This window comes from Syngnathus typhle, linkage group LG15 (assembly GCF_033458585.1).
Source record: "Syngnathus typhle isolate RoL2023-S1 ecotype Sweden linkage group LG15, RoL_Styp_1.0, whole genome shotgun sequence".
Lineage (NCBI taxonomy): Eukaryota > Metazoa > Chordata > Actinopteri > Syngnathiformes > Syngnathidae > Syngnathus > Syngnathus typhle.
In genome coordinates, this window is record NC_083752.1 from 7,404,198 (window position 1) to 7,426,009 (window position 21,812).

The 21,812-nt window shown below is 42.7% G+C and overlaps 3 protein-coding genes across 3 annotated transcripts; 1 reads left to right on the forward strand and 2 right to left on the reverse strand.

Moving 5' to 3' along the window:
* Positions 1-660: 660 nt before the first annotated feature.
* Positions 661-1,490, forward strand: gsx1 (GS homeobox 1). The gene is made up of 2 exons (XM_061300189.1): positions 661-1,039; positions 1,135-1,490. Exons 1-2 carry the CDS (start codon positions 661-663, stop codon positions 1,488-1,490), a joined length of 735 nt encoding a protein of 244 aa, XP_061156173.1.
* Positions 1,491-5,688: 4,198 nt separating this feature from the next.
* On the reverse strand, positions 5,689-15,111 carry arhgap31 (Rho GTPase activating protein 31). The gene is made up of 11 exons (XM_061299757.1): positions 14,564-15,111; positions 12,632-12,734; positions 12,316-12,460; positions 11,027-11,109; positions 10,846-10,953; positions 10,627-10,769; positions 10,355-10,559; positions 10,152-10,273; positions 9,570-9,626; positions 8,715-9,472; positions 5,689-8,641 (listed from the first exon to the last, which is right to left on the reverse strand). The coding sequence occupies exons 1-11, from the start codon at positions 14,661-14,663 to the stop codon at positions 6,737-6,739; spliced, it is 3,729 nt and encodes a 1,242-aa protein (XP_061155741.1). The 5' UTR covers positions 14,664-15,111; the 3' UTR covers positions 5,689-6,736.
* Positions 15,112-16,905: 1,794 nt separating this feature from the next.
* Positions 16,906-21,196, reverse strand: b4galt4 (UDP-Gal:betaGlcNAc beta 1,4- galactosyltransferase, polypeptide 4). Its single transcript, XM_061299798.1, has 8 exons — positions 20,888-21,196; positions 20,714-20,820; positions 19,217-19,662; positions 18,796-19,028; positions 18,530-18,717; positions 18,271-18,393; positions 18,084-18,188; positions 16,906-18,016 (listed from the first exon to the last, which is right to left on the reverse strand). Exons 3-8 carry the CDS (start codon positions 19,479-19,481, stop codon positions 17,887-17,889), a joined length of 1,044 nt encoding a protein of 347 aa, XP_061155782.1. The 5' UTR covers positions 19,482-19,662; positions 20,714-20,820; positions 20,888-21,196; the 3' UTR covers positions 16,906-17,886.
* Positions 21,197-21,812: the final 616 nt, after the last annotated feature.

Below are 21,812 nucleotides of genomic sequence, written 5' to 3' on the forward strand. Positions count from 1 at the left end.
CCCGAGCAAAGGAATTAATCACTGCTCTTTAACAGCACTGCCTTCAGGCAATGACTTGTCCCTTTTTGTGCCTAGAAATGACACATTAACCCTAGATTGGTTTGCATAAACTTAATATGCAGCTGTTAGGTGTGTATACAAAGTAAAAGTGAAAGTAAGGCAAATGCGTGCGTGATTGTTTTTGTCAGAGGAGCGTGCGTAATTTTTGCACTCTAGTTTTTTTTTTTTTGCTTTCTATTCCTCCAAGACTTACAAATTGAATCCAACTGCTGCTTTTCTAAATGTGACAATTCAAGCTGTGTTTTATGATAAAATAAGCGCGATGATAAAAGGCGGAATGGGGCAGTGCCGCCTCTCGCGGCGTGGGTGGGGCTGACAAGAATAGACTACATTATGCAGTTCATTTAGTTAACAAGTGAAATAATGGGGAAGCGTGCAGTGGGAATGCCGAGGGAAAAGCACAAAACCCTATTGAGAGCTCTCGGCCGCTTGCAGCGTAACCGTCACATGGCCAAAGCGGCTTCGCGGCGCCTATTTAAGGAGCTCCCGGCGCGCCTTCAGCACCACTTCGCTGTCCACCCTTCCGCGCGAGAGCAAGCTCCCACGTCCTACGCCGCTGGCTGCAAAACTCACCCACGACTCATCTGCACGGCCGCAACCATGCCGAGGTCTTTTTTGGTGGATTCGTTGATTTTAAGAGAGGCCAACGACAAGGGGAGCGAGAACAGCTCGCCTCTCTTCCCTTACGCGGTGCACTCGCCCGGCCACCACCCGCACGGACTGCCGGGCTCCTGCCACTCCAGGAAGGCCGGGCTGCTGTGCTTCTGCCCGTTGTGCATGGCCGCCTCGCAGCTGCACCCTTCTCCGCCCGCGCTACCGCTCCTCAAAGCCTCCTTCCCGGCTTTCGGTTCGCAGTACTGCCACACGGCCCTGTCCAGGCAGCACACCTCATCCAACATCAACCTCGGCCACGGAGCCGCCATGTACCAGGCCGCCTACACGGTCCCTGATCCGCGACAGTACCACTGCATTTCCATCGGTGAGTCCACACTTATTTAACATGTATTTATTAATTAAAGTTTTCCTCTCCTTTATTGACATTATGTACTGACGATCTCGTTTGACATTTGACAGAAAACAGCAACAGCAAACTTCAGAGTAGCAAACGCATGCGCACGGCCTTCACCAGCACGCAACTTTTGGAGCTGGAGCGGGAGTTCACCTCCAATATGTACCTGTCCAGGTTGAGGCGCATTGAGATCGCCACCTACCTCAACCTGTCCGAGAAGCAGGTCAAGATCTGGTTCCAGAACCGCAGGGTGAAGCACAAAAAAGAGGGCAAGAGCGGATCCGGAGGACCGCGGACTGCCACCAACGGCTGCAAATGCTCGTCGGCAGCCAGGTGCTCGGAGGAAGAAGAGGAAGACATGCCGGTGTCGCCTTCATCATTCTCCGAAAAGGATGATGTGGACTTGTCCGTCTCCCCCTGAGCTCCTATTTGGACGATTAAAAGAAAAAAACACATGAGCCAAAAAAAAAAAAAAAACTGTATACTTATGTATATAAGAGAATATTTAACCAGGGAATTGTCCTGAATAATTCATGTTGTACGTTTTTTATGTAGTTTTTTTCTGAAAGCAGTCAATTTGTTGTTGCTGAATATATAGGCACATTTGTGAACGGGGAATGAAGGGAAAATAACATAACATTAATAGCCCATAGCATTTTCCCTTCAGTGTTTGAATACTGGTTTGGGATGTATTGCAGGATGCAAGATGAGCTCGGTTTCAAATGTATTATTCAATGTCATCTAAAATTTATTTATTTATTTAAAAAATAAAATCATATTTCTGAGCCGTACGCGTTGCGTTGTCTTGGTCTTTTTGCGCGCCTCTGCGTGCGCGCGTAAATCTGGGCCGAGTGAGATTTGCACTGCACAAATAGTACTAGTCTCACAAAACATGTCCCACATATTAAGAAATTAATACTATATTACAACAAAGCTTGGTGTGCAAAGACGTATTCCATTTCGCATTGTGCGTAAATCGTACAACATACTACAACGTGAATGGCATTGACATGTTTATGCATAACTACAAATGAAATATTGTGTTGTCTTTATTGCTGAGGTAATAAATGTATCTCTTTGGCGTTTTCTCCCGTGAGAGGGGACCTTTAAAGCAGATTTTACTGCCTCTCATTCATTCATTTGTGGTCTTCGGATGAAACGATAAGTCTCGTGTGACTGCTTGAGTTAATAGTCACTGTGAGTGAATCAACCAGCATCGTTTAGTGTGCATATGTTTAAGATATCGATCTAGCATGAAATGAGATGAGGAGACACGGCTTGGTGTCTATGATCCGCTTTGTTGTGTTGTTAACGCACGCATAGTGTGGTCAAGTTTAGTGCGCTTCATGCAGGTGGCTTTAAGGCTCAAGAGAATAAACACAGCAAAGCATCAACTTAGTGTTATCTTGAATAAAACATCGCTATTTGTTGACGTCATTTGTTTTTAACAACGTAAAATAAAAACCGTAAAAAAAAAAGATATGGATAAAATGTCCTGTTTATAGTAAAATTGTGCATTCTCAAACGTTAATATCAGGTTTCAAATAAAGTTGTTTAAAAATATTTTATGAATATGTATTTTAATAATGATAATAAAAACATCCCTTCTCACAGTCTGTGCGCGTGGTGTTAATAGCGTGTTTTACGCACCGTTCCAACCACTTTGTGCTTTACTGTTTGGACCTTAAACTGATCTTATTACACTGAATACACTTTAAATTATATCTGCCTCATTGTAAACATATAGTATACATTTCTAAAGATCACAAAATAAAAGTCTCCAAAGTGCACATACACACAGCCTGCTATTTTGTATCAATGTCCCCTTTTGGGTGTTACGTTTCGCTTTTAAACTTCCCTTTAATGGTTCACTTAAGCATTTTAACAAAACAGCAATATTTGCATTTGTTAAGATATGGGATTAGACTATTTTGTTAATTGCACTATATAGCCCCCATTTTGCTCCAAAAGTGCTCTCTGTAAAGCTGCCTTTCTGCATTCAATAGCCCGGGGGTATGCGCCCTGGGGGAGCTTATACGCCCGGTGCTCCAAATGCTTAATTTATTTATTCTTAATTTTGTGCCGATCAATTCATTGAAGCAAAAAGGACCACGGTGTCTTTTAAAAGGGAATAAAAGGGGATTGTGGACGTAACCTCGACGGGGCTGACGAGAGGGCTCCCCTGACGCTGGAGAGCCGCTTGAGTCAACAGGCGCCCATCTAGCAGACTCGCCCCAGTCTTTATCCCGGCTAATTTTTTATTTACGGCTTTTCTTTGACATGTCTCTTATCTATCAGATTAAAAGAACGGCTTGTAACAAATCAGTCTGCCCGGTTTACAACAGCATTAAAAGGGGACAAAAGGAGCAGGCAGTCAGTACCTGAGAGTCTGGTAGACGGGTGCAGCGCTGCAGCTGATTCGATGGTTTGAAAATACGCACGAAACAAAATACTTGAATCCTGAAAAAGAGCCTTTGTACGTTTCTTTAGAAATCAAGCAATTCTGCATGACAAAGGACAATTAATAAGCCGTCTTTTCACGACCAGCAGCTGGTTTCCCCGTCAAGGAAAGTTGGAAAAAATTCAGGCTGAATGCGCGCAAAAGCCCTTTGCGCGCAGACAGCAACCCAAGGTGACCCATTTGGCACAGTTAAAATAACCAAGCCGAGGTAAAAGCGAGGGAACTGTCAAAAACATTTAAGCTGAAATATCTTGAAATTGCAAATCCCTTTATGTGAAGGGACGCTGCCGATGTGGGTTAGTGGTACAAAGGAGGTGGTTAAGTTGGAGAGGCTTTGCAAACGGACACGTGGCTTCTCAATGAGAGCGTGGCTTGCTTGTGCAGGCGCTGCACACTCGACTACTTTAAAACTTCTCTAGCCAAGTAAATAATCTATAGAGCACCCAGTGTGCCAACTAAACAACGTTAGCGTCCCCTTTAAAAAAAAGTTTTAACTTGTTTGTTGGCCTCATTTTAAAGATAAATAGTAGCAGCTGCTCCGGGCTCTCAACCCATTTTTTTTTTTTCACAGCAAGAGTAATTGTTATAATCGTTGCATAGTATGATAACATTTTTGTTTAAGATTAAAGAATACTTTTTCACGTATGCCTTTTATTATTGTTATTGTTCTTATGATTATTAATAACAATAGAGCAGGGATAAACAAATACAGTCGCTATATTGTGTGTAAAATGTTTATTTAAGAAAATTACACTCAAAGATTTGTCTTTTTTAACACTGGACTATTTGTTGCTCTTGTTGCTGTTTTGCATGGTTTTCACGAAGCGTGCATCTTTCCCCGCCGGTTGTCCTTTTTCTTTTTTTTTCACGGTGCAGTGGAGCTCCTGCCAACATGTCAAAAAAGGAAACTGTCGCCTTGAACTTCTCATTGCATTCTTGCTGCAACATTTGAACCCATTCAGCTGTATATAATCTGTTTAACAGCTAATCAGTAATGTAAGATGAAGGACTGGCCTGGCACGCCGCTTCATGACCCCCCCCCCCCTTCTTAATTGAATATTCAACGCGCGCAACCGTGCTTTGCTTTGCCTTTTTCAGGGTTCTCAGAATGCGCCTTTTTAATTCGGCCTCCGCTTATAGAAGCGGTGTCAGAGGTCGACTAATAATGAACTGACGTGGACATGGAAGTGACCTCTGCAACCGCCATATTATAGACTTGCCTGATGCCTGTCCTTTGTAAACACTTTTTTTTCCTGCAGTAAATCATTTAGCGCAAATACTGGAACCATATGGTGCTGATTGACTTTGTTTATTTGACTCTATCCTGATAGTTCACTAAATAATTTGGATTTTCTCTCTTAAAGATAAAAAATATATCGCAAGTGCAAATCTACATGCAAGGCTGTGATGTTGGAGACAACCCGTATTGGAAATCCATTTCAAAAGATTTTTACGCACGAATACGCTGTTGTTTAATTGTGTGTGTGCGTGTTTTTTTTTTTTTTTTTTTAAAGATAATCAGTGAATGCATTCGACTTGCCGCCTATTTTACGAGTTATCCTCATATGTCGAACTACACTGTGCACCTGCAGCACACACACAGACTCAGCGTCGGTGTGCGTCCAGCTGGACTGCTTTTTGCAGTGGCTTGCTTTGGTCGCCTGCACTTTGGCGCGCGAGCGTCACCTGCTGGTAAAGAAAAAAACAACTTTGGTTCATTTCCACATTGAAGCTTGCAGGTCTGGCATTTAAAAAAAAAAGGCAACATGTCACTATAGATTAATGTCTCGTCAAAGCAAGAGCAGCCACCACAACACTTAATGAGCAAATGGGTTATTTTGGGGGTTGGAAATACTGTACGTACATGGCAAGAGTGTTTCTCTAGGGTACAAACAAGCCACTTGTGTGTATATGCTCGAACTCTCTCAAAGGGGCCCATGTGATTCAGGGGCCCCTCAAATACTATTTCTATAAGCACAGCCTATTATCTGGCTCCTCTCCATGCACAATACCCCTAAGGAACAGCCACCCCAGAGATAAACAACGTTAATATTAGTTATAAATACTCAAAAACTGCCCCTTCTTTGCTGTCCTACTTTGTTGCACTTCAAATTTTTAGAATTTGTAATACAATCAAAGAAATCAAAAAAGCAAACAATTTCATTTGAAGTATTTATTGTCATAATCCTTGTTGTCGCAAAAGTTTCCTACTGAGGGGTTTCAATGCAACAATGGAAAAAAAAGACATAAAAATCACAATGGTCCTCACATTGTGTCGAATAATGTTTCCAAGATGTGTGGACACCAACATAAAACACAGAACCCAGTTAGAACAAACAAAACTGTTCCTCGATGCTTTCAGTGGATTTTGCTCATCACGCAGGTTGATACGCCTTACAAAGCATCTTTGTCCAAAAAAAAAAAAAGAAATATAAAGATATACAAAAAAGGTTTTTCTGTCGATTAAAAAATGATCCAAGAAAATGTATTTCCTTTTAAATATCATATTAATCGCAGTCAAAAGCTTAATAGTGTATACTTTATTTCCTTACGTTTAAAGTTGACTTCATGTCACGATACATCTTCAGCAGTATAGTTCCTGCAAAGCTAGCGCAGGTAAACTGTTAAACAGCGTCGTTATCAGTTTTTACACACGTCTTTTGATCCAGAAGCCTTAATGCTCAAGATTTTTTTTTTCTTCTTACCTGGATGCGACTTTACACCAAACTGTTGCAGCATTGTGTTACTGTTATTGTTGTCGCTACATTACAATACGAAGCCAAGTTTCCACCAAGTGGAAAAGTTCAGTTTTTGCCATGATTTACACCAAACTGTATACCTGCAAGACTTTTTTTTTTCCAGTAACTCTATAAACTAAATCGAGTCAAACCTTCATTGGTTTTCAAGTATAAAATCTTTCTGCAATTAACCGATTGATGATCAAAAGCTTGATTGTCAGTCATCTGTTCTTTAAAGCATTTGTGATAAAGTGACGGAAGCACCGCACATGGGCTCAAAAAGACTAAGTTCATCTGAATGGCGAATGTTGCCTCACAAGGCCTCAGTGACTCTTACTTCTCTTAAATACTTCATGACTGTTGTGAGAAATCTTAATTTAATCAAAACATGCCCCCCCCCCCCAAAAAAAAAAACCTGTGCTTTATATCTATTTCAGTCAGTTATTTACATTCATCCAGTCTGCACGATTACTCAATCTGTCTGTGGTTCCTGCTATCAAATATCATGGATCTCCTCTGTGGCTGGTAGAAGCAGCTGGTTGAGGTTTCTAGTCTCTGACCACTTTTTGGAATGGTCATTTTACTTTGAAGAGCAATCCCCTCTCCTGATGTCTCTTTCACCGCTGCCTCCTCATTCAGGCTCTTGATGGATGACAGAAGCTTGCCGTCGTCGCCAGATGAAGGGTAATCCATGATGGGGAAAGGGGGGCTGAACAGGATCAGACTCTGCGGTCTCTGGCGGTTCCGAAAAGACGGCCTTTGTAGAAGGTTGGTTCTGTTGGGTCTCGGACAGTCAACAAACACTTCAAGACTCGGAGCTTGTCGCCTGGCGATGACGGGTACTTCTGCCGTGCTTGTCCTCGGGTTCTCCGCTTGTTTCTCAACCTTTGGGTGTGATTGGTGCTTAGGCACGGGCTCTTTATTCTCCAGCTCCTCCTTCAGATCCGTCATCACCGGGAGAGGTGCAGCCTGGCTTTTCTCTGTACTGGTTTTAGGAGATGCTTTGTCTTGTTCCTCGATGTCACTGTCTCTCCTGGAGGGAGGGATCTGACTATACTGCACCTTTGGAGGCACAACGGGGACGGCTTTGGCCTGGCACGTCTTTATCATAAAGGCAGTGCGTACTGATGACACACTGACGGGGGCGGAATTTCGTCGTAGAGGTGCCTGCCGATCATTCAGGAACAAGTCCAACTCGGACAGCATCCCGTTGTTTACACTCCCAGACAAACTCCTCGAACAGGAGGAGAACTCGTGTGGAGGACGGCTTTGCTGATTAGAAATGTCTCGAATGCACCGAGGTCCGAAATCTAAATTCAGAGAGTATGGTCTGTGTTTGGAAATGTGTTCGTCTCTTTTCTCCGATCCTGCTGAATCATAAGACATCTGTCTGTAAAAGTGTTGCGATGATTTCTGTTTTTTTGGTTCGCACTTTCCGATTGGAGCTTGCGTTCCATTGCTGGCCTGGGTCGAAGGCACATAGGTCATTTTAGTTTCACATTTGCTGCCGGACGTTTGGGGAATGGTTCCCGGCAAGGCGGCAGCCAGAGATGGTCTTTTCGATTGGTCGCCGCTGCATGAAGAAAATAAGGTCTGTTCCTCATCTGAGTTCAAAGTCACCGCTTGTGAGCTGAGCGACAATTGCTGTTTGAACAATTCCTCCACATCAGGTGAGTGTAGTGGACTAGTGACCCACTGCTTGTTGGAACTGAGGTCCTCCCATGATTCCGCTAGGTCCAGCTCCTCAGAGTTTCCTGCACATGCTTCATCATACTCCTGGATTGGAAGATCCAGAGAATTGGGTCTTTCTTCTAAACATATAGAAAACCTTGAAATAAGTTGGGGAATTTTCTCCACATCACACGAGACCTTTTGGTCTCCTTTAGGACTTTGGTGTTCCTCACATTGTTTTTGGCCGTCACCTGGAGAGTCAATTGGAAGAGCTTTGACTTCACTTTCTTCTACAGTAAGCTGGACGTGAGCTGCGTCTTTGTTCGCAGGTGGACCTTTTGGGGACATCTTCTTGTTTGTTTCATCCAAAACGGCGATGGCAGTTTGTTTTTTTTCACTGGCCCAAACATCATTTTTATAGAGCGAAAAGAGGATGTCTGACTCTGACGGCTGCTTCTTTGTCGATTCAGCCCCGGGCGGGTGAAACTGATGATTGAACGAGACGTTTGAAGTCGGGTCTTTACAGAACACAGACAGCGATGGAGAGCTGCGACTTCTTTTTGACTTTACGACCACGGTTAACCTTTTGTTTGCGCTAGGTAAAGTGGAATCAAATCTCTTATCCAGCAGGTCAGCTTCGGTTATCTTCAGCTCTCGACGGGCGTCGTAGCAAAGCTCTTCTGTATTTTGAAGCTCCTTATCCTGGATTGAAAAGAAAATATATTTTGCAGTCAGATACTCATCTGAAAGACGACACTAGCAGGAGATGATTTACCTGTTGCGGGGCGTTTTGAATGTCCAGTTGTTGCCCACACGAGTGCGTTGAAGCTGTGCCTTCACTTGCAAGGGAAAGCTCTTCCACTGGAGTAATACTTGTGTCTTCCCTGGCTTGTGGCACACTTGAGACCAGTTCTAAGGATTTTTTCTTCTCTGTTCCATCTTTCTTGTCAGGCTCCACTTGGGAACACATGTTGCTTTTTCCACCAGCACTCTGCTCTGAGGTTTCTCTGCTGGGTTTGAGGGTCGCCGCAGCCATTCTGTCCTTGGCGAGCCCTCTGCACGGCGTGCTGTTTGAGCTGATGACGGCTGACACACGCAGCGGTACCGACACGGCGAACGGCTCTGAGATGTTGACGGCTCTACGCTGATGCCTCGGCGATGACTCCAGCGGAAAGAAGCTTCCCGGAAAGGAAGGTCGAGAGGTGTTGTTGTAGGAGGAACCCGAGTAGAGCATCCTCCGGTTTTTAGGCGATGTGGGCTTGTAGCCACTCAGCTCGTCTCCCTTGAATACCTTGAGCTGCTCTGGCAGTGTTCTTTGAGGGGTTCCCGAAGCACCTGATGACGCGCCCTTTTGGCTCAAGCCGGCGTTCCAACCGCCTGTTGCTCCACCAGATTTTTTCCCCTTAAACTCCCAGTTTTGGTCGCGTTCACTCAAGTCATAAAGTGAGTCAGATCCCAGTGTTCTTGATTTTACGTCTGGAACAAAAATGCTGCCTTGTCCCTCTGAAGGACTCTTTCCAGTTCTTTCATCATCTGGAAACAACAAAATGTGGACCAAAAATAATGTTCTTTTTTTTTTTTTTTTTTTTTTTGCACGCAAAGGAATAATCTTATTTGGCAAAGATTTTACCTGTTGGCAAGGAGCACAGCGACTCCATGCTTCTGGATGGTCGAAGCGATCCCTTTTCTGTGGCCAAACAGTCAAAGAGAACGACAGGAATCAAAAATAAAAAAAGAACTTACTGAGCTCTTTATCAACCTGCAGTGAGCTCATTAGAATTTGATCCAATTAATGTTTGTATGATGTTGTATTTGTGTCCCCAAGGAATGAAGTTACAATAGATCATTTGGCATCATCCACCAGGTGGCGCAATAAACTCAAGGCCCCTTAAGTTTGACGCTGTGGATGTCTAAAACCCAAAAGACAAAAATTGTAGCTGTGGAACTAATTTGTAATCAAATCTTTTGTAACTTTGTAGTGGGTGTTTTGAGACAGATTGTCATGGGACTGCTTTTTTTTTTTTCTTGGTTAGGAAGATTTCTTGGAATATCGTTTACAATATGTGCATTGTTTTGGGCTATGCTGCTGAGCTTTTTTTTTTTTTTTTTTAAATGACAGATTTGGATGATATTGTGCCCTGCAGTGTACGTTGTGATGCTAGAAATCGTTGACGAGCTATCCATATTGCTGTTCCAGTCAAATGATACTTGCCCGTTAAGCCTGGAGCTCTAATGAACACACTTCCATTTCGGCTCAGTTTTCCTTTGGAATCCACAGAGCGTCCCAAGTTGAAGATGGATTTCCATTTCTTTGACTTCCCAGAGAGCTTTCTCCTAAAAGATAAAAAGTTGTTGCTTAACCCGATTGGTTTGAATTGGCCACATATGCTGACCTTTGGTGATTGTGTGACGTACTTGCTGTCCAAGTCTATGACGGTGTGGTAGAGTGTGGCCGCGCTGGTGTCAGGCAGACTGTTCTCTCGTTGCCGTTCTTTATGCACGGGATGGTTTGGACTTAAGGAACGGGCTTGGGCTTCTTCCAGGCTCATCAGTTTCATTGGCCCACTTTGGCCGCTTATTGGGAGCGTGGCATACTTCTCCCCACACATCAAACTTGGCGCTGTTGGAGTACCATATGTCATGATTCTGCAAAATATTTCTAAGTCTGTTTGCAATGAATTTCATACCTTCTTTTGGTTTGATTTGCACGCATTCGCTGTTGAAGATCTGTTCCGTGTGGTTAAGAATGAACTCCACCACCGACTGTTGTATTCGCACCTCCTGGAAAACCATGTCTCCATTTCCAGATGTGGCTTCTATTGTTTTGGATCTGTGAAAATAAAGCACACATTGGGTCTAGCAAAAAAAAAAAAAACCGTCAGAATCTGATTGTTAGCCAAACTCACCTTAATAGATTAGGAGCCCAAACCAAGGCCAGATTGCGTGTGTGCATGTTTGTCTGGGCACTCAAAGTGGCGAGGCGGGCCAAATGCTTTGTGAGGTACTCCAGAGTCCTAAAGGGAGTAGAGAAACATTCATTCTATTAAAACACGAAATGTATAAAAGGCACAAAGTGTTATAGTTCACCTGAAGTGAGGGGTCGGCAGTTGCTTGACAATCTTTTGAATGTGTACAAGTCTTTCATGATCGCCGCATACTGAGGCCACTTCCTGCATGCAAAATAAGCGTCATGTTTTTATTCCACTCACTGCTTTATTTGGAATATGAACCGAATTCCTGAGCCTGTGAGAACAAAGTAAACTCCCTCCTAGCGAGACCTGGACGCTCGCGTGAACGTAAACAAGCCTTTGCCGGAGCGTGTGCGGTCAAAAATGATGTGACTGAAGCCTGAACACGTTTTCTGGATTTCATGTGTGACCAATGTAAATTGCCTTTACGCTGTCTCATATGTCTTTGCTGGCAAGGTTCCAAGAAAAAAGAGGTCATAGTAAAGCACATGATGACAGATATATACCCTAAAAGCTTCCAGGAAGGTTAGTGTCGAAAATCCTCTTCAAATGACGAATTGCACTCATGATGCCAAATCAAACATGGACCATCAGAGTTGTGATAAAGTATTGGCACACTTGAAAGTTTGGAATTGGCACCCCCATTTTGGGAATACGTTCCTCATTATTTTAAGAACAAACAATACATGGAGAAAAATAAATGGCCCACAATCGCTATTACCGTTTATCCCAGGTTAGATAGGGTCGAGGTCACGTCTCTCGAGCTCTCCCACATCAAGCTTATGTAAGCATATTTTAATTTGTGGAGCGAAAAGGGCCTTTCCCAGTGGTGTCCCCCCCCCCAAACTGTACACAAGATTTTAGATTTTGCAAGGCCTCTAGCCCAACTCCGACCTTGTCCGTCGCGCCTAATTAAACACCCCGTTTAATGAAGCAGGCACATTTTCAGCGCTCAAAAACGTAGGGGCGTCAGCAAAAAAACGTTTTTAGATCGTTTCGCACATTTGACAGTGGAGACAATCGTTTATTTTTTATTTTTTATGATTTGAAGCCTCATTTCATACATATATCCTGTATAATCTGTCAGTGTCGTTAAAAAGAACTCTTCTATGTGGTGTGTCAAATTTAGAAGACATTTTATGTACACTTTACAGGACCTTTCGCTGATTCAATAGTGAGCATCAATATTTCTGTTCCTATACAGTTGTTTACAAATGCATGTTAAATGTGATGAAGAGAATATTTTACTTTGAAAGTCAATTTGTCATTCATGTGCATTTTCTACTTGCACTTTTGAAATTTGATGTTGGGGACCACTGTATTCCCAGTTGAATTTTTTTTAGGCATCATTAGGTAATAACTAAACTGCTCTAATAAACTGGTGTGTGAGCTCAGTGGCAAACTTACAGTGAACTTGCTGTATAGCTCATATGTGAGCAGAGGATTTGGGAGCTCCCTGAAGTACAGCTTGCATAAGGAACCCACACAGTGGATGTCCTGGAGGTACACTTCCTTTGTAAGGTCAGGGCACGCCTCAGCGCTGAATTCCTGTCTGCACTCACACACACACACGCGCACACACACATACACAGTTGATAAATGGCTTGACATGATCAAGTCAACTGTTTGTGTTACAGTGATGGGAGAAAAACAAGAAGCGTGATCCCCCCCACTCCCCCAAAGCTTGATTTTATGTCAAATCTAAAATGAGCTGATGACATACCTGAGCCGTTGGATGTTTGAGGTGACCCCTGATAACCTGTAGATCCCATGCACAATCCCGTGCTTCTCGATGAACTCTGCACATTTTTGTAGCACCTGAGGGACTTAAGTGGACAAATTGTTTTATGTTAGTTTTCTTTTCTGGTACATGGATAATGAGTGAATGACAATGGTAGTTCCGGTGTGCAAAGTGATGGGCAAACTAAGGGCGCACATGTTGCTTTGAATGCTACGGGCCTTGTTTTCTTTCCCCTTGGGTTACTGATTGTAGGTGGCCTTTGACAGGAAGTTAAAAATGGTTTGTTTGTTTCAGAGGAAGGTTGACACACCCAACCCTTGTAGCGGGTATTACTTACGACATTTCCTCTAATAGAAAACGGCTACCAGTGGCCCGACACAACTTTCTTCGCTTACAGCGCATCACCTTCAGCGTGTCCGCTTAAGTTGGGACTTTGAAGTCCAACGACCTTTTTTGACGTGATCCTTTGCTTTTCTAAACGGAGACATTATTGTCGTCCATGTAATTTGTAGTCCGTCTGCCCGGCAGACTATTCCGACTTTGAACTACGCCCTCCCTTGCATGTATCTTGCTGTGAAGATAGTCTACGTTATTTTTGGATATGCTTTGTCTTCCAGTATGTTGACATGTGTTTGACTTGATTGGACTCTCGGTTGCGTGCCTGCGGTGAAAGGCTGACCAGTGTCGCCGCCTTGATTTCTGTCCTCTGTCTTTTTCCCCACCCAGACATCAACACAGGGATGCTCTTAGCTGCTGCTATATTAGCTTGAAATGTGAACATTTACTTGTCTTTAATGGAAGAGTTTTTGGGCAATTTTATTGATGGCCAAGATACGGCTCTTCTAACCGTGTGTGTTTTGTTTACAATTTGAATATCAATATGACTCTTATGTGTTAAAATAATTCTAGTGTTGAAGACTTTTGCACAGTAGTGTACTGGCACATGTTTTTAGAGTAGCTCTAGATTTCGGATTTGTTCGTTGCCACAATATTTGTTGTTTACCATTATTTGTTATTTAAAATTGTACAGATAGGACATATTTAATGAAGAGGTGTTTATTGCAAAATATATTCCAAAACCAATGTGCTCTTCAGATAATTGTTGAGAAGATTCAAAAGACTTAAAAATTAAATCAGAAGACACAGTGTAACATGTCTTGAGCTTGATTGTGGATACTTGTAGTCATTGTTACGTATTACCTGCTACAAGCAGGATTACACAACACTGCACCTCATCCCACCCCATAGGGACATTTTCATACATATCATTCTCTTTATTGAACCAGATGGAGTCATTGTGTTTTTTATCCCCCACTATCCTTTTTTTTTTTTTAAGTGTATGTGTATCTATGACAGAGGTGGACGTCGGTGTCGGCGTACCCCCTCCCTCACTTCCTGGACTGAATGCTCCGCCTCGCATTGTGAACATGTAGCCCCCCCTCTCCCAAGTTACATTCAAACTTCACTTTTGGGTTAATATCCTTTCCTTCATTTTTTCACGTAATGTGTTGCTTCCTCAAACCTTAATTGATGACAAATCTTACAAATTTGAGATAATGGCAATATTATCTCAACAACAAAGGTCCTATATTTAAATTATTGACCCTCTTGCTCTTTGTGCCTTTCTCTTAGTTTCCTGTCGGCAGCAGCAAAGCCCAGACGACGAGTCACAGGGACTCTCCCCGTCACTGGAAGCAATTGAGTCCAGAAAAAATGAGCCACACAGCCACACCCAAACTTTACAAATGGCCAGTGACTCCGGGCAATAGGTGAATGAATGGCAAGTAAATGTACAACACAAATCACGTTTGTCACATTTGGTGACATCAAGTTAATGTGTCTGATTACTTCTATGTTTCAAATGTGTTGGACCTAATTGTTCAGGTTATTGTAAGAGAAGAATATTAATGTTACCATCCTGTCCTGAGTTGTGGAGATGTTCCGTCAGGTCACAGCCGAACGCATTTTCACTTCCTTTCGTCTTGGACTTCTGCTTGGTCCCTTTTTTCTTCATGTGGTTCCAGTTAACGGTTCAGATGATTAGCAGCTCCTTGTAAACGCAGCGTTGAATCCATATGACCCCGAGCAAGGGTGAGTTTGCTGATCAAAAAGTAGCCGCGTAGAAGTCCCCGGCAATCTTGTCCCAAATGTGCTGCATCCGCTCACATTTTGAGCAAGCGCTCGCACGACTGGAGGCTGAGAGGAGAAGTGACGTCACTTGTTTAAACTTTCCAACTCTTAGTGCAGCATTGCTTGACAGGAATGACACTGTGACACTTTTGGTTTGCTGGGACGTGGCAACCGGCCGCTTTATCTGTGAAGGACTTGCAGAAAGTGCATTAGAATGGCTCTGTTTCCTGTTGTTGGGATTTTTTCCCCCCCTTCCACTGGCCAGTCCTCTCTGCTCCTTTCTATCTCCTCCTCTTTTCCTTCATTCCACAGCCTCCTCGTTCACTGGCTCCTCTGTAGCGAGCAGCGACCAATACAAGGGAGGCCAATCATCTCAAGAACATTCTATTTATAATTCAATTTCGCTTCCTGATTTTTGAGTTCCATGTCTGAACTTGAGGCGGCCATGTGACACACATTTGAAGAAATGTTGAGGTTCAATCAAGGAGGTGAAGGTCAAAAGCCAATTTTGATTTCTTTCCTCGTTTTATCTGTATTTTTCCCTCCACGTTGGCCAGATTTATATGGGACGGCTGCCCTCTGCCTTCCTGAATGCTCCCAGTGTATACAATTTCCTGTGCAAAGCGTCCAGGCTGGAAAACAAAAACAGAGGGGTTCTGAAGGAAGGAGGGAAGTGGGAGGTGACTCAAGTGAGGACTTGAAGGGCACAGATGGGGAAATGGGGGGTGGGGTGCACGAGGTGTTAGGGTTAGGAGATGGACACATGGTTCTTGTTACATGCATTTTTCATCTTGGACCAACTGGACTCCAACTAAATGCTGAACGCTTTTCTTCACTCTTCCAGCCATCTTAAGTGGACGTCATCACTGGATTGTGGTGGTTGTCGTGATTGACTCCTTGTATGTCCAGACTAAGTGGTTTTAGAGGGAAAATGACACACCCGCAACCCCATACTTCATCTTCTGAGATTTGAAGTTTCTCTACTGGATGCTTAAACTTTTCCAAAAAGTCATATCTTAAGACCAATGGCGGTGCATTGGCTCAGATAGGACCACCGATCGCAATGATGATGAGAAGTGAAGCAGAAAATCTCTATCGGCACTCATTTGTGTTGCCACTTGAACCTAACGAACAGTCAAACCTCAAAGTCAAAGTAAAAAAAATTTTTTTAACAGTAATATGTTGCGTGTCTAAACACACCGTTTTGACTAATATTGCTTTTGTAGAATATTAATTTATCCGGGGTCGGCCATTTTTTCACTTAAATGACATCACAGTGCTTAAGGTTCAGCTAACGACCGTCACGGCAGCCCTTAACAGAATCCAAACTTTACCTGATGTGACACAGAATCATTGTTAAACTCATTAACATTTATCAAAAAAAACGTCTATTTGTAACAATTATGCCCAATAACTATTATAAAGAAAAGGCAGAGATTTTGATGGCTCTCTTTACTTTCTTCATGCAGCTTTCTACACATAGCACATATTGGCGTCAACAGTGCCTGTTTTAGAAAACGCACTTGAGTGTGTCACATGTGAGCTTGATGACCATGCCTGGCCTCTGCAAGACAAAGCCTCTTTCTGCACCATAGGAAGAGGACATGACATCATTCTGTCCACCATACAAAGCTTCAGATATCCCGCTCTCTCTTTGCCCTGTTTAAAAAAAAAAAAAAAAAATGCCAAGAGGTCACTGGCAGGGAATAACAAGCAGCTTTCATTAGTAGAGGTCACTGCACATTTTATCGCTGTAATAATTCATTTCTGATATATAGTGGAAACTATGTGAAGACATTCCGTCACTTCACAGCAATAAAATTCGGAAAGTGCAAGTAGAATTTCATGCGTATTCTAAATATTGCTTGGACAGGAATGCTTGTGGTTGTCTATGTGTCAGTGATTTCTCATCTCTCCAGTGTGAGACCACTCCACTTATCTGCTTTAAGGGGGATCCTAGTGCCAATCATTATTTTGTGGATGCAACTTTGTTACTTCTGCCCCCCAGTGGCCAGATTTATACACTGCATTCAGTGGAATCATTTCAAGCTAAAAGGCCTTTTTTTTTTATTTCAACATTTCACTTACGTCTAAATTTACCATCGAATATGACAGCACACACTATATGACATTATGAAAATAATTGTTTATTAGACCTTTTTTTTTCAAAACATCTGTAGCAACAAAATCAGTTTTTCCGGGTTGCCAATGTGCCCGAAATCATCATTAAGTGCCATTTGAGTACTTTGCAACCAATCTATGAACGGAAGAAAGTTTTGATGGTCACAAAACATGGCCATTGTAACACCCAAGCCATTGCACATCACTTTAAGCCCACAATAAAATTGATATGTGCAGTTAAAGTCCCGTTACTAACCCTCATGCAGTCTACTACTTATATCATGATATGCTATTTTCATTAATCACATTTAGATATTGATCCCCCACACCCATTACATTTTCCTGCAAAGCAAGAAGAGAAGGCCCTTTTAAAAAAATAAAATGGAGTACTAGCATATAAAATTCCAGCTTTTCAGTCTGACGAACATTGCAGAACCACTAGGAAAAGTCATTTGATAACTAAAATAGAAATGACCAAGATTATCAGTATCTGAGGAAAACCAATATCCTAAAAGGCCACGTCACCCGTTTTCACAACTTCCAATTGCAAATGATTACAAATAAATTGTGTGTAAATAGATACAATCATATAATTCAGCTGAACATCACATCTTATTGCATACTCTTGAGTACATTTGTACTACAAAACATGTTTCTTGAATAAGAACAATTGGAATGATATCCAATTCACACATAATGGAGTAAGGGCACACCTCAAAGCTGTGTAGAAAGTATTCTAATTACGATATACATTATATTTCATCTTCAAATCAACTATCAATACTTTTGAGGCTACATTTACTGAAGATGATTGAGTTTCTATTCAGTCTTGCAATCATATCAAGACCGTGTCTTTTGTGTCCATACAATTGAAGCTCAGCTAGGCGTTTGGCCACAGATTATGTGTGAGCAATATGTGCTTAAATGAAATGTGGAGCAGAGCAATAAAGTTCACGTGTTACTTCGACAACATTTGGCGATGTGTTCTATGGCTTTCCGAGGTCTACGGTCACATTGATGTAGAGCGGCAACCTCTCCACTGATAATATCTGATATTTGCAGCTGTTCAGTCCATCTTTTTTCCAAACTAGTGGCGTCCGTCTTAACAGCTTCATCCTGCATTGGAGGGGGAGGAAAAAAGAATCAATTCGGGAGAGGTTTGGGATCATGACAAATGACCAACCTGTCTTTGTTGACTTCATTACCGCTGTCTCGTTTGTGAAACACCATCGTGTAGCGTGCGATGTCAGCGGGTGGTCGCACAATCTTCATTTTTTGCAGCTCCACCCTAAGAGTGCACAAGATTTTTGTTTATGTGTGGATCTCCCCCTACCAAAAACAAAAAATCCAAATCCCTTTCTTTCTTTCACCTAATGCGTAGGTCATCGTCTTCTCCACCCCAACCCCAGTAGGTGTTTGCAAATCCATTCACTTTTCCGAACTGCTCTCTGCTCATGGCCGAGACTCCTCCAAAGTAGCCTTTGTAGTGCAGCCTGTAGAACACATTCATTTTTGATTTTGAGTCATCTAGGATTATGTCAGGATATTTCCAATAATCGACTAGCACCACAAATGAGTGGGCCGTTTTACACACACATACAGGAAACGAGTCTTTTCTCAGAAACTTACTTGTATCCTGTGGCATTCCGGCCAACTACAAGGTGTTTGGGTTGTGAATCACAGACGTAGAGATTGCGATCATTTTCAGGAACCAAGTCCACGTCATGGAAAATGAAACAGTCCCAAGTGTAGTCTTTCAGTGCTTCCAAGTAACCCACGTTCAGTAGTTTGGCACGATTAAAAGTGGCATCACCGGCCTTTTAAAAAAAAAAAAAAGAATTGAATATGATACAAGAACGCGCTACAGAGCCTAAAACAATGTAATTGTTAAGTACCTGCTGGAGGACATAAACAGCATAGTGGAGTTGTTGCCTTTGCAGGAAGGGGTGCAGGTGGTGCAGCAAGTAGAGGAGATGTCGCTCTCGGTTGCGATGGGGAATGAGGATGGCCACGCTCTGTCTGGCCGTGCACGACAAAGGCTGATACTGGCCTTCCACCACTCGCTTGTTCTCACCCTCCACGTCTTTCACTTTCAGAGAGGGCTCAAAGTTCAGCTTCACAGCTCCTTCTAAGGAATCAGAATTGCCATCATCAACCCGGTGCCAAAGTTTTAGAACCTAGTTTTTAATATTTTCTACCCAAACACTTCATTAGGAACATCTGTACAAAATGATGAGATTGAGAACTGTTGGGATCTGTTTTAAGAATTATACATCTTTTCTCCACTCGTTAAATCAAACGTGGAGGTTAACTCACGTAGAAGCGGTGACTTCTTCGGACATTCTGCTCTCGGCGTCGGTGTTATTAAGCGAACCGCCACCGATGTCCCCAAGTTTGCCCGGTCCTGTGTGTTCTCTTTTTTAACGAGAGCTTGTGTTGCCGCCGAGAGAACGGTGAAAGATTTCACACTGCCACCCGAGAACAGGCAAATCCATGCCAGCACAGAAAGAGGGAGAAGCAGTAAAAAAAGGTACTTCACCCTGCGCGACAACTTGCAACAAGCAGCCGAACAAAAGCCCATGGCTGTGATGATGTTGTAGCTCTTCTAATTTAAAAGGTGCCCTTCATAGCTGGAGCAGTCAGCACAAGACAATGAAGCATGCTCTTGGTTTAACAGTTTCCACCATGTGGTTCCATATTGGAGTTAACATCCGTGGTTGTAGCCTGAAGATGTAGTTTCTGGGAGGATTAATCGATGTCAACTGAAAAACAGAGAGAGACCAGATGTTAGAGTACAGAACTAACATGTTTGTATGCAAAAAAAAAAAAGACACCACAGCTTGATATGGTAGAACCTTCTTTCAAACAAGGAGCAGCAATCGATTCACAATTACGTGCAGCGGTTTTTAATTTGTGTTTAATAAGAGCAATATATCACCTTAATACTTATTATTACATTACAAACATTTAATCTGCCTTGTTACTGAACCAGTTGCCCTGCATCACGAGTAGCTTCTCCTGGATCTTTTTATGTTGAAGGCATCCTTCTTGGGTCGTGAGGATTGATCGATTGATCGATCGATCGATCCCCGGGAGTGGGGAAATTCAAGCCCCGACAGCATTTAGACCACAGAGCGGGTATATAAAAGACAGCGGCCAACCAGCCCCCCTCAATACCGTAGAACACCCCAAAACACACAAAATAGCCTCCACGGGGTCCACAAATAGGTGTAAGGGCAGCCAAGTTCAACGGCGCCCAATGGACCGTGGTCATGTATCGGTAAAACATCACAAAACAGGCAAATGTGTGAGCAGCGTCCTGGGCACGTGCAGATGGTCACCATGGGGCAGGCATGGTGATGGAGTGGACTTCTCACAGGGGTCGCGGCTGCGAAGCCAAGGCAAGAGACCTGGTCAGCACCAGCCTTATAGGAGCCTATTGAGTTGTGTGTGTTTTATATACCCGGTCTGTGGTATGAATGCTGCTGGTGCCTGAATTTCCCCACCCCCTGGGGATCAATAAAGTTTCAATCAAGCAATCAATAATAAACGATAGGTCTCGTGCCACTGAACATTTGAGTGAAAGTAAAAATATATTTATAAATGTCACGCCAAAGAGTGTCATTTGCGTTTCATGGTCAATTGTATTTCACTGCACATGGGTTAAATCGAGTAACCAACAATACGAGGGGCATTCAGTTGCTATGGTAATTAACATTGACAAGAAACTCAATAATAACAATCACAACAATCTGGTGAACATGCATAAACATAGTGCAATACAAACTAGTTTGTTTTCTTCCAACTACTTACTTCAAATGATCCAATGATGCTTGTTTTTCCTCGAAGTCATCTTCTTTTTGGTAAGTCCACCTAGCATTGGCTAGCTCCACGAGCATCCCAGCATATCACATTGGCCACTACAGTACAGTGCATTGCATTTGCAATCACGCCAACAAGAAAAGCGACACAAGCACAACTAGAAACCTCTCACGAAGGCGACACGTCCTCCTCCACCCGGATGCTCTGCCATGTTTGCACACAAATCAAACGTCATTATCTCCATAATTGTTTGTTGCCTCCTCTGTAGCGTCTTCCTACTTCGCTAGTTTGCAGACATCAGCTGAATATGCACGCAGGCTTTAATGGAAAGCCCACGGAGAATAAAAAGCATTGCTTAATGCCTCGTTTCCAGGTTTCTACGTATATTTACAAAGGTTGTTGTTGCCACTTTAACGATTCTAACACGTCGCTCCCACTTGTAAAGTTGACGTAAATACGTGCACGTCCGAAGTGGGGCTTTCATGAGAAAAGCATTTCCGGCTTTTACTTTGGAATTTCAGGATGACCATTAATGTTTTTATTTGGAAGCGTGGGCGGCATTTTCAGATAATGTAGTAACTAATAGTGTACTACTTGTAGTTTGGTTTGGTGAAGTCATTTATATCAAGATGTCATAGCACATCTAGCTAATCCATTCGTTAAACACTGCTTATATAAATTGCTAGGCCTGAGACAAACGGAAATGTCTTTCAGTCTTGTTTCACACAGCAGATCAGGTGTGAACACCATGCTGGTCTCGGCTGGACATCCATTTGTTGTTTAGAGGGTCTTTAGTTGTCCAGCTGCTTTTCAGACTGTTTAAAGTCAACTCTGATCTTAAAAATATCAGCGTGTTATCCTCAAACGCCCCTTGCCCTCCTTGCAATTTTTTTTTTTTAAAGTTAGATTTTTAGAGAAAGCTCATGATCAAGATCATGGATTGTCAACCAGTGGTCTGTGGTCCTCTAGTGGTCCGTGGCAGTATTGCAAATGGTCCGCGAAATTGTAAATGGAAAATAATTATAACATTTTTGAAAATAAAATGTATTTATTTTTTAGACTTGATTTATTTTCCAGCTAATTTTGTGAA

Bases quoted from the DNA above. Each gene is read 5' to 3' on its own strand.
- gsx1 (XM_061300189.1), top strand. From the start codon at position 661: ATGCCGAGGTCTTTTTTGGTGGATTCGTTGATTTTAAGAGAGGCCAAC. The intron at 1,040-1,134 runs GTGAGTCCACAC...GACATTTGACAG, and splicing joins GTACCACTGCATTTCCATCG to AAAACAGCAACAGCAAACTT.
- arhgap31 (XM_061299757.1), bottom strand. From the start codon at position 14,663: ATGAAGAAAAAAGGGACCAAGCAGAAGTCCAAGACGAAAGGAAGTGAA. The intron at 10,560-10,626 runs GTATGAAATTCA...GTACTCCAACAG, and splicing joins GCAAATCAAACCAAAAGAAG to CGCCAAGTTTGATGTGTGGG. The intron at 10,274-10,354 runs GTACGTCACACA...TTTATCTTTTAG, and splicing joins GTCATAGACTTGGACAGCAA to GAGAAAGCTCTCTGGGAAGT.
- b4galt4 (XM_061299798.1), bottom strand. From the start codon at position 19,481: ATGGGCTTTTGTTCGGCTGCTTGTTGCAAGTTGTCGCGCAGGGTGAAG. The intron at 19,029-19,216 runs GTGAGTTAACCT...CTGATTCCTTAG, and splicing joins GAAGAAGTCACCGCTTCTAC to AAGGAGCTGTGAAGCTGAAC. The intron at 18,394-18,529 runs GTAAGTTTCTGA...TGTGTTCTACAG, and splicing joins CGGAATGCCACAGGATACAA to GCTGCACTACAAAGGCTACT.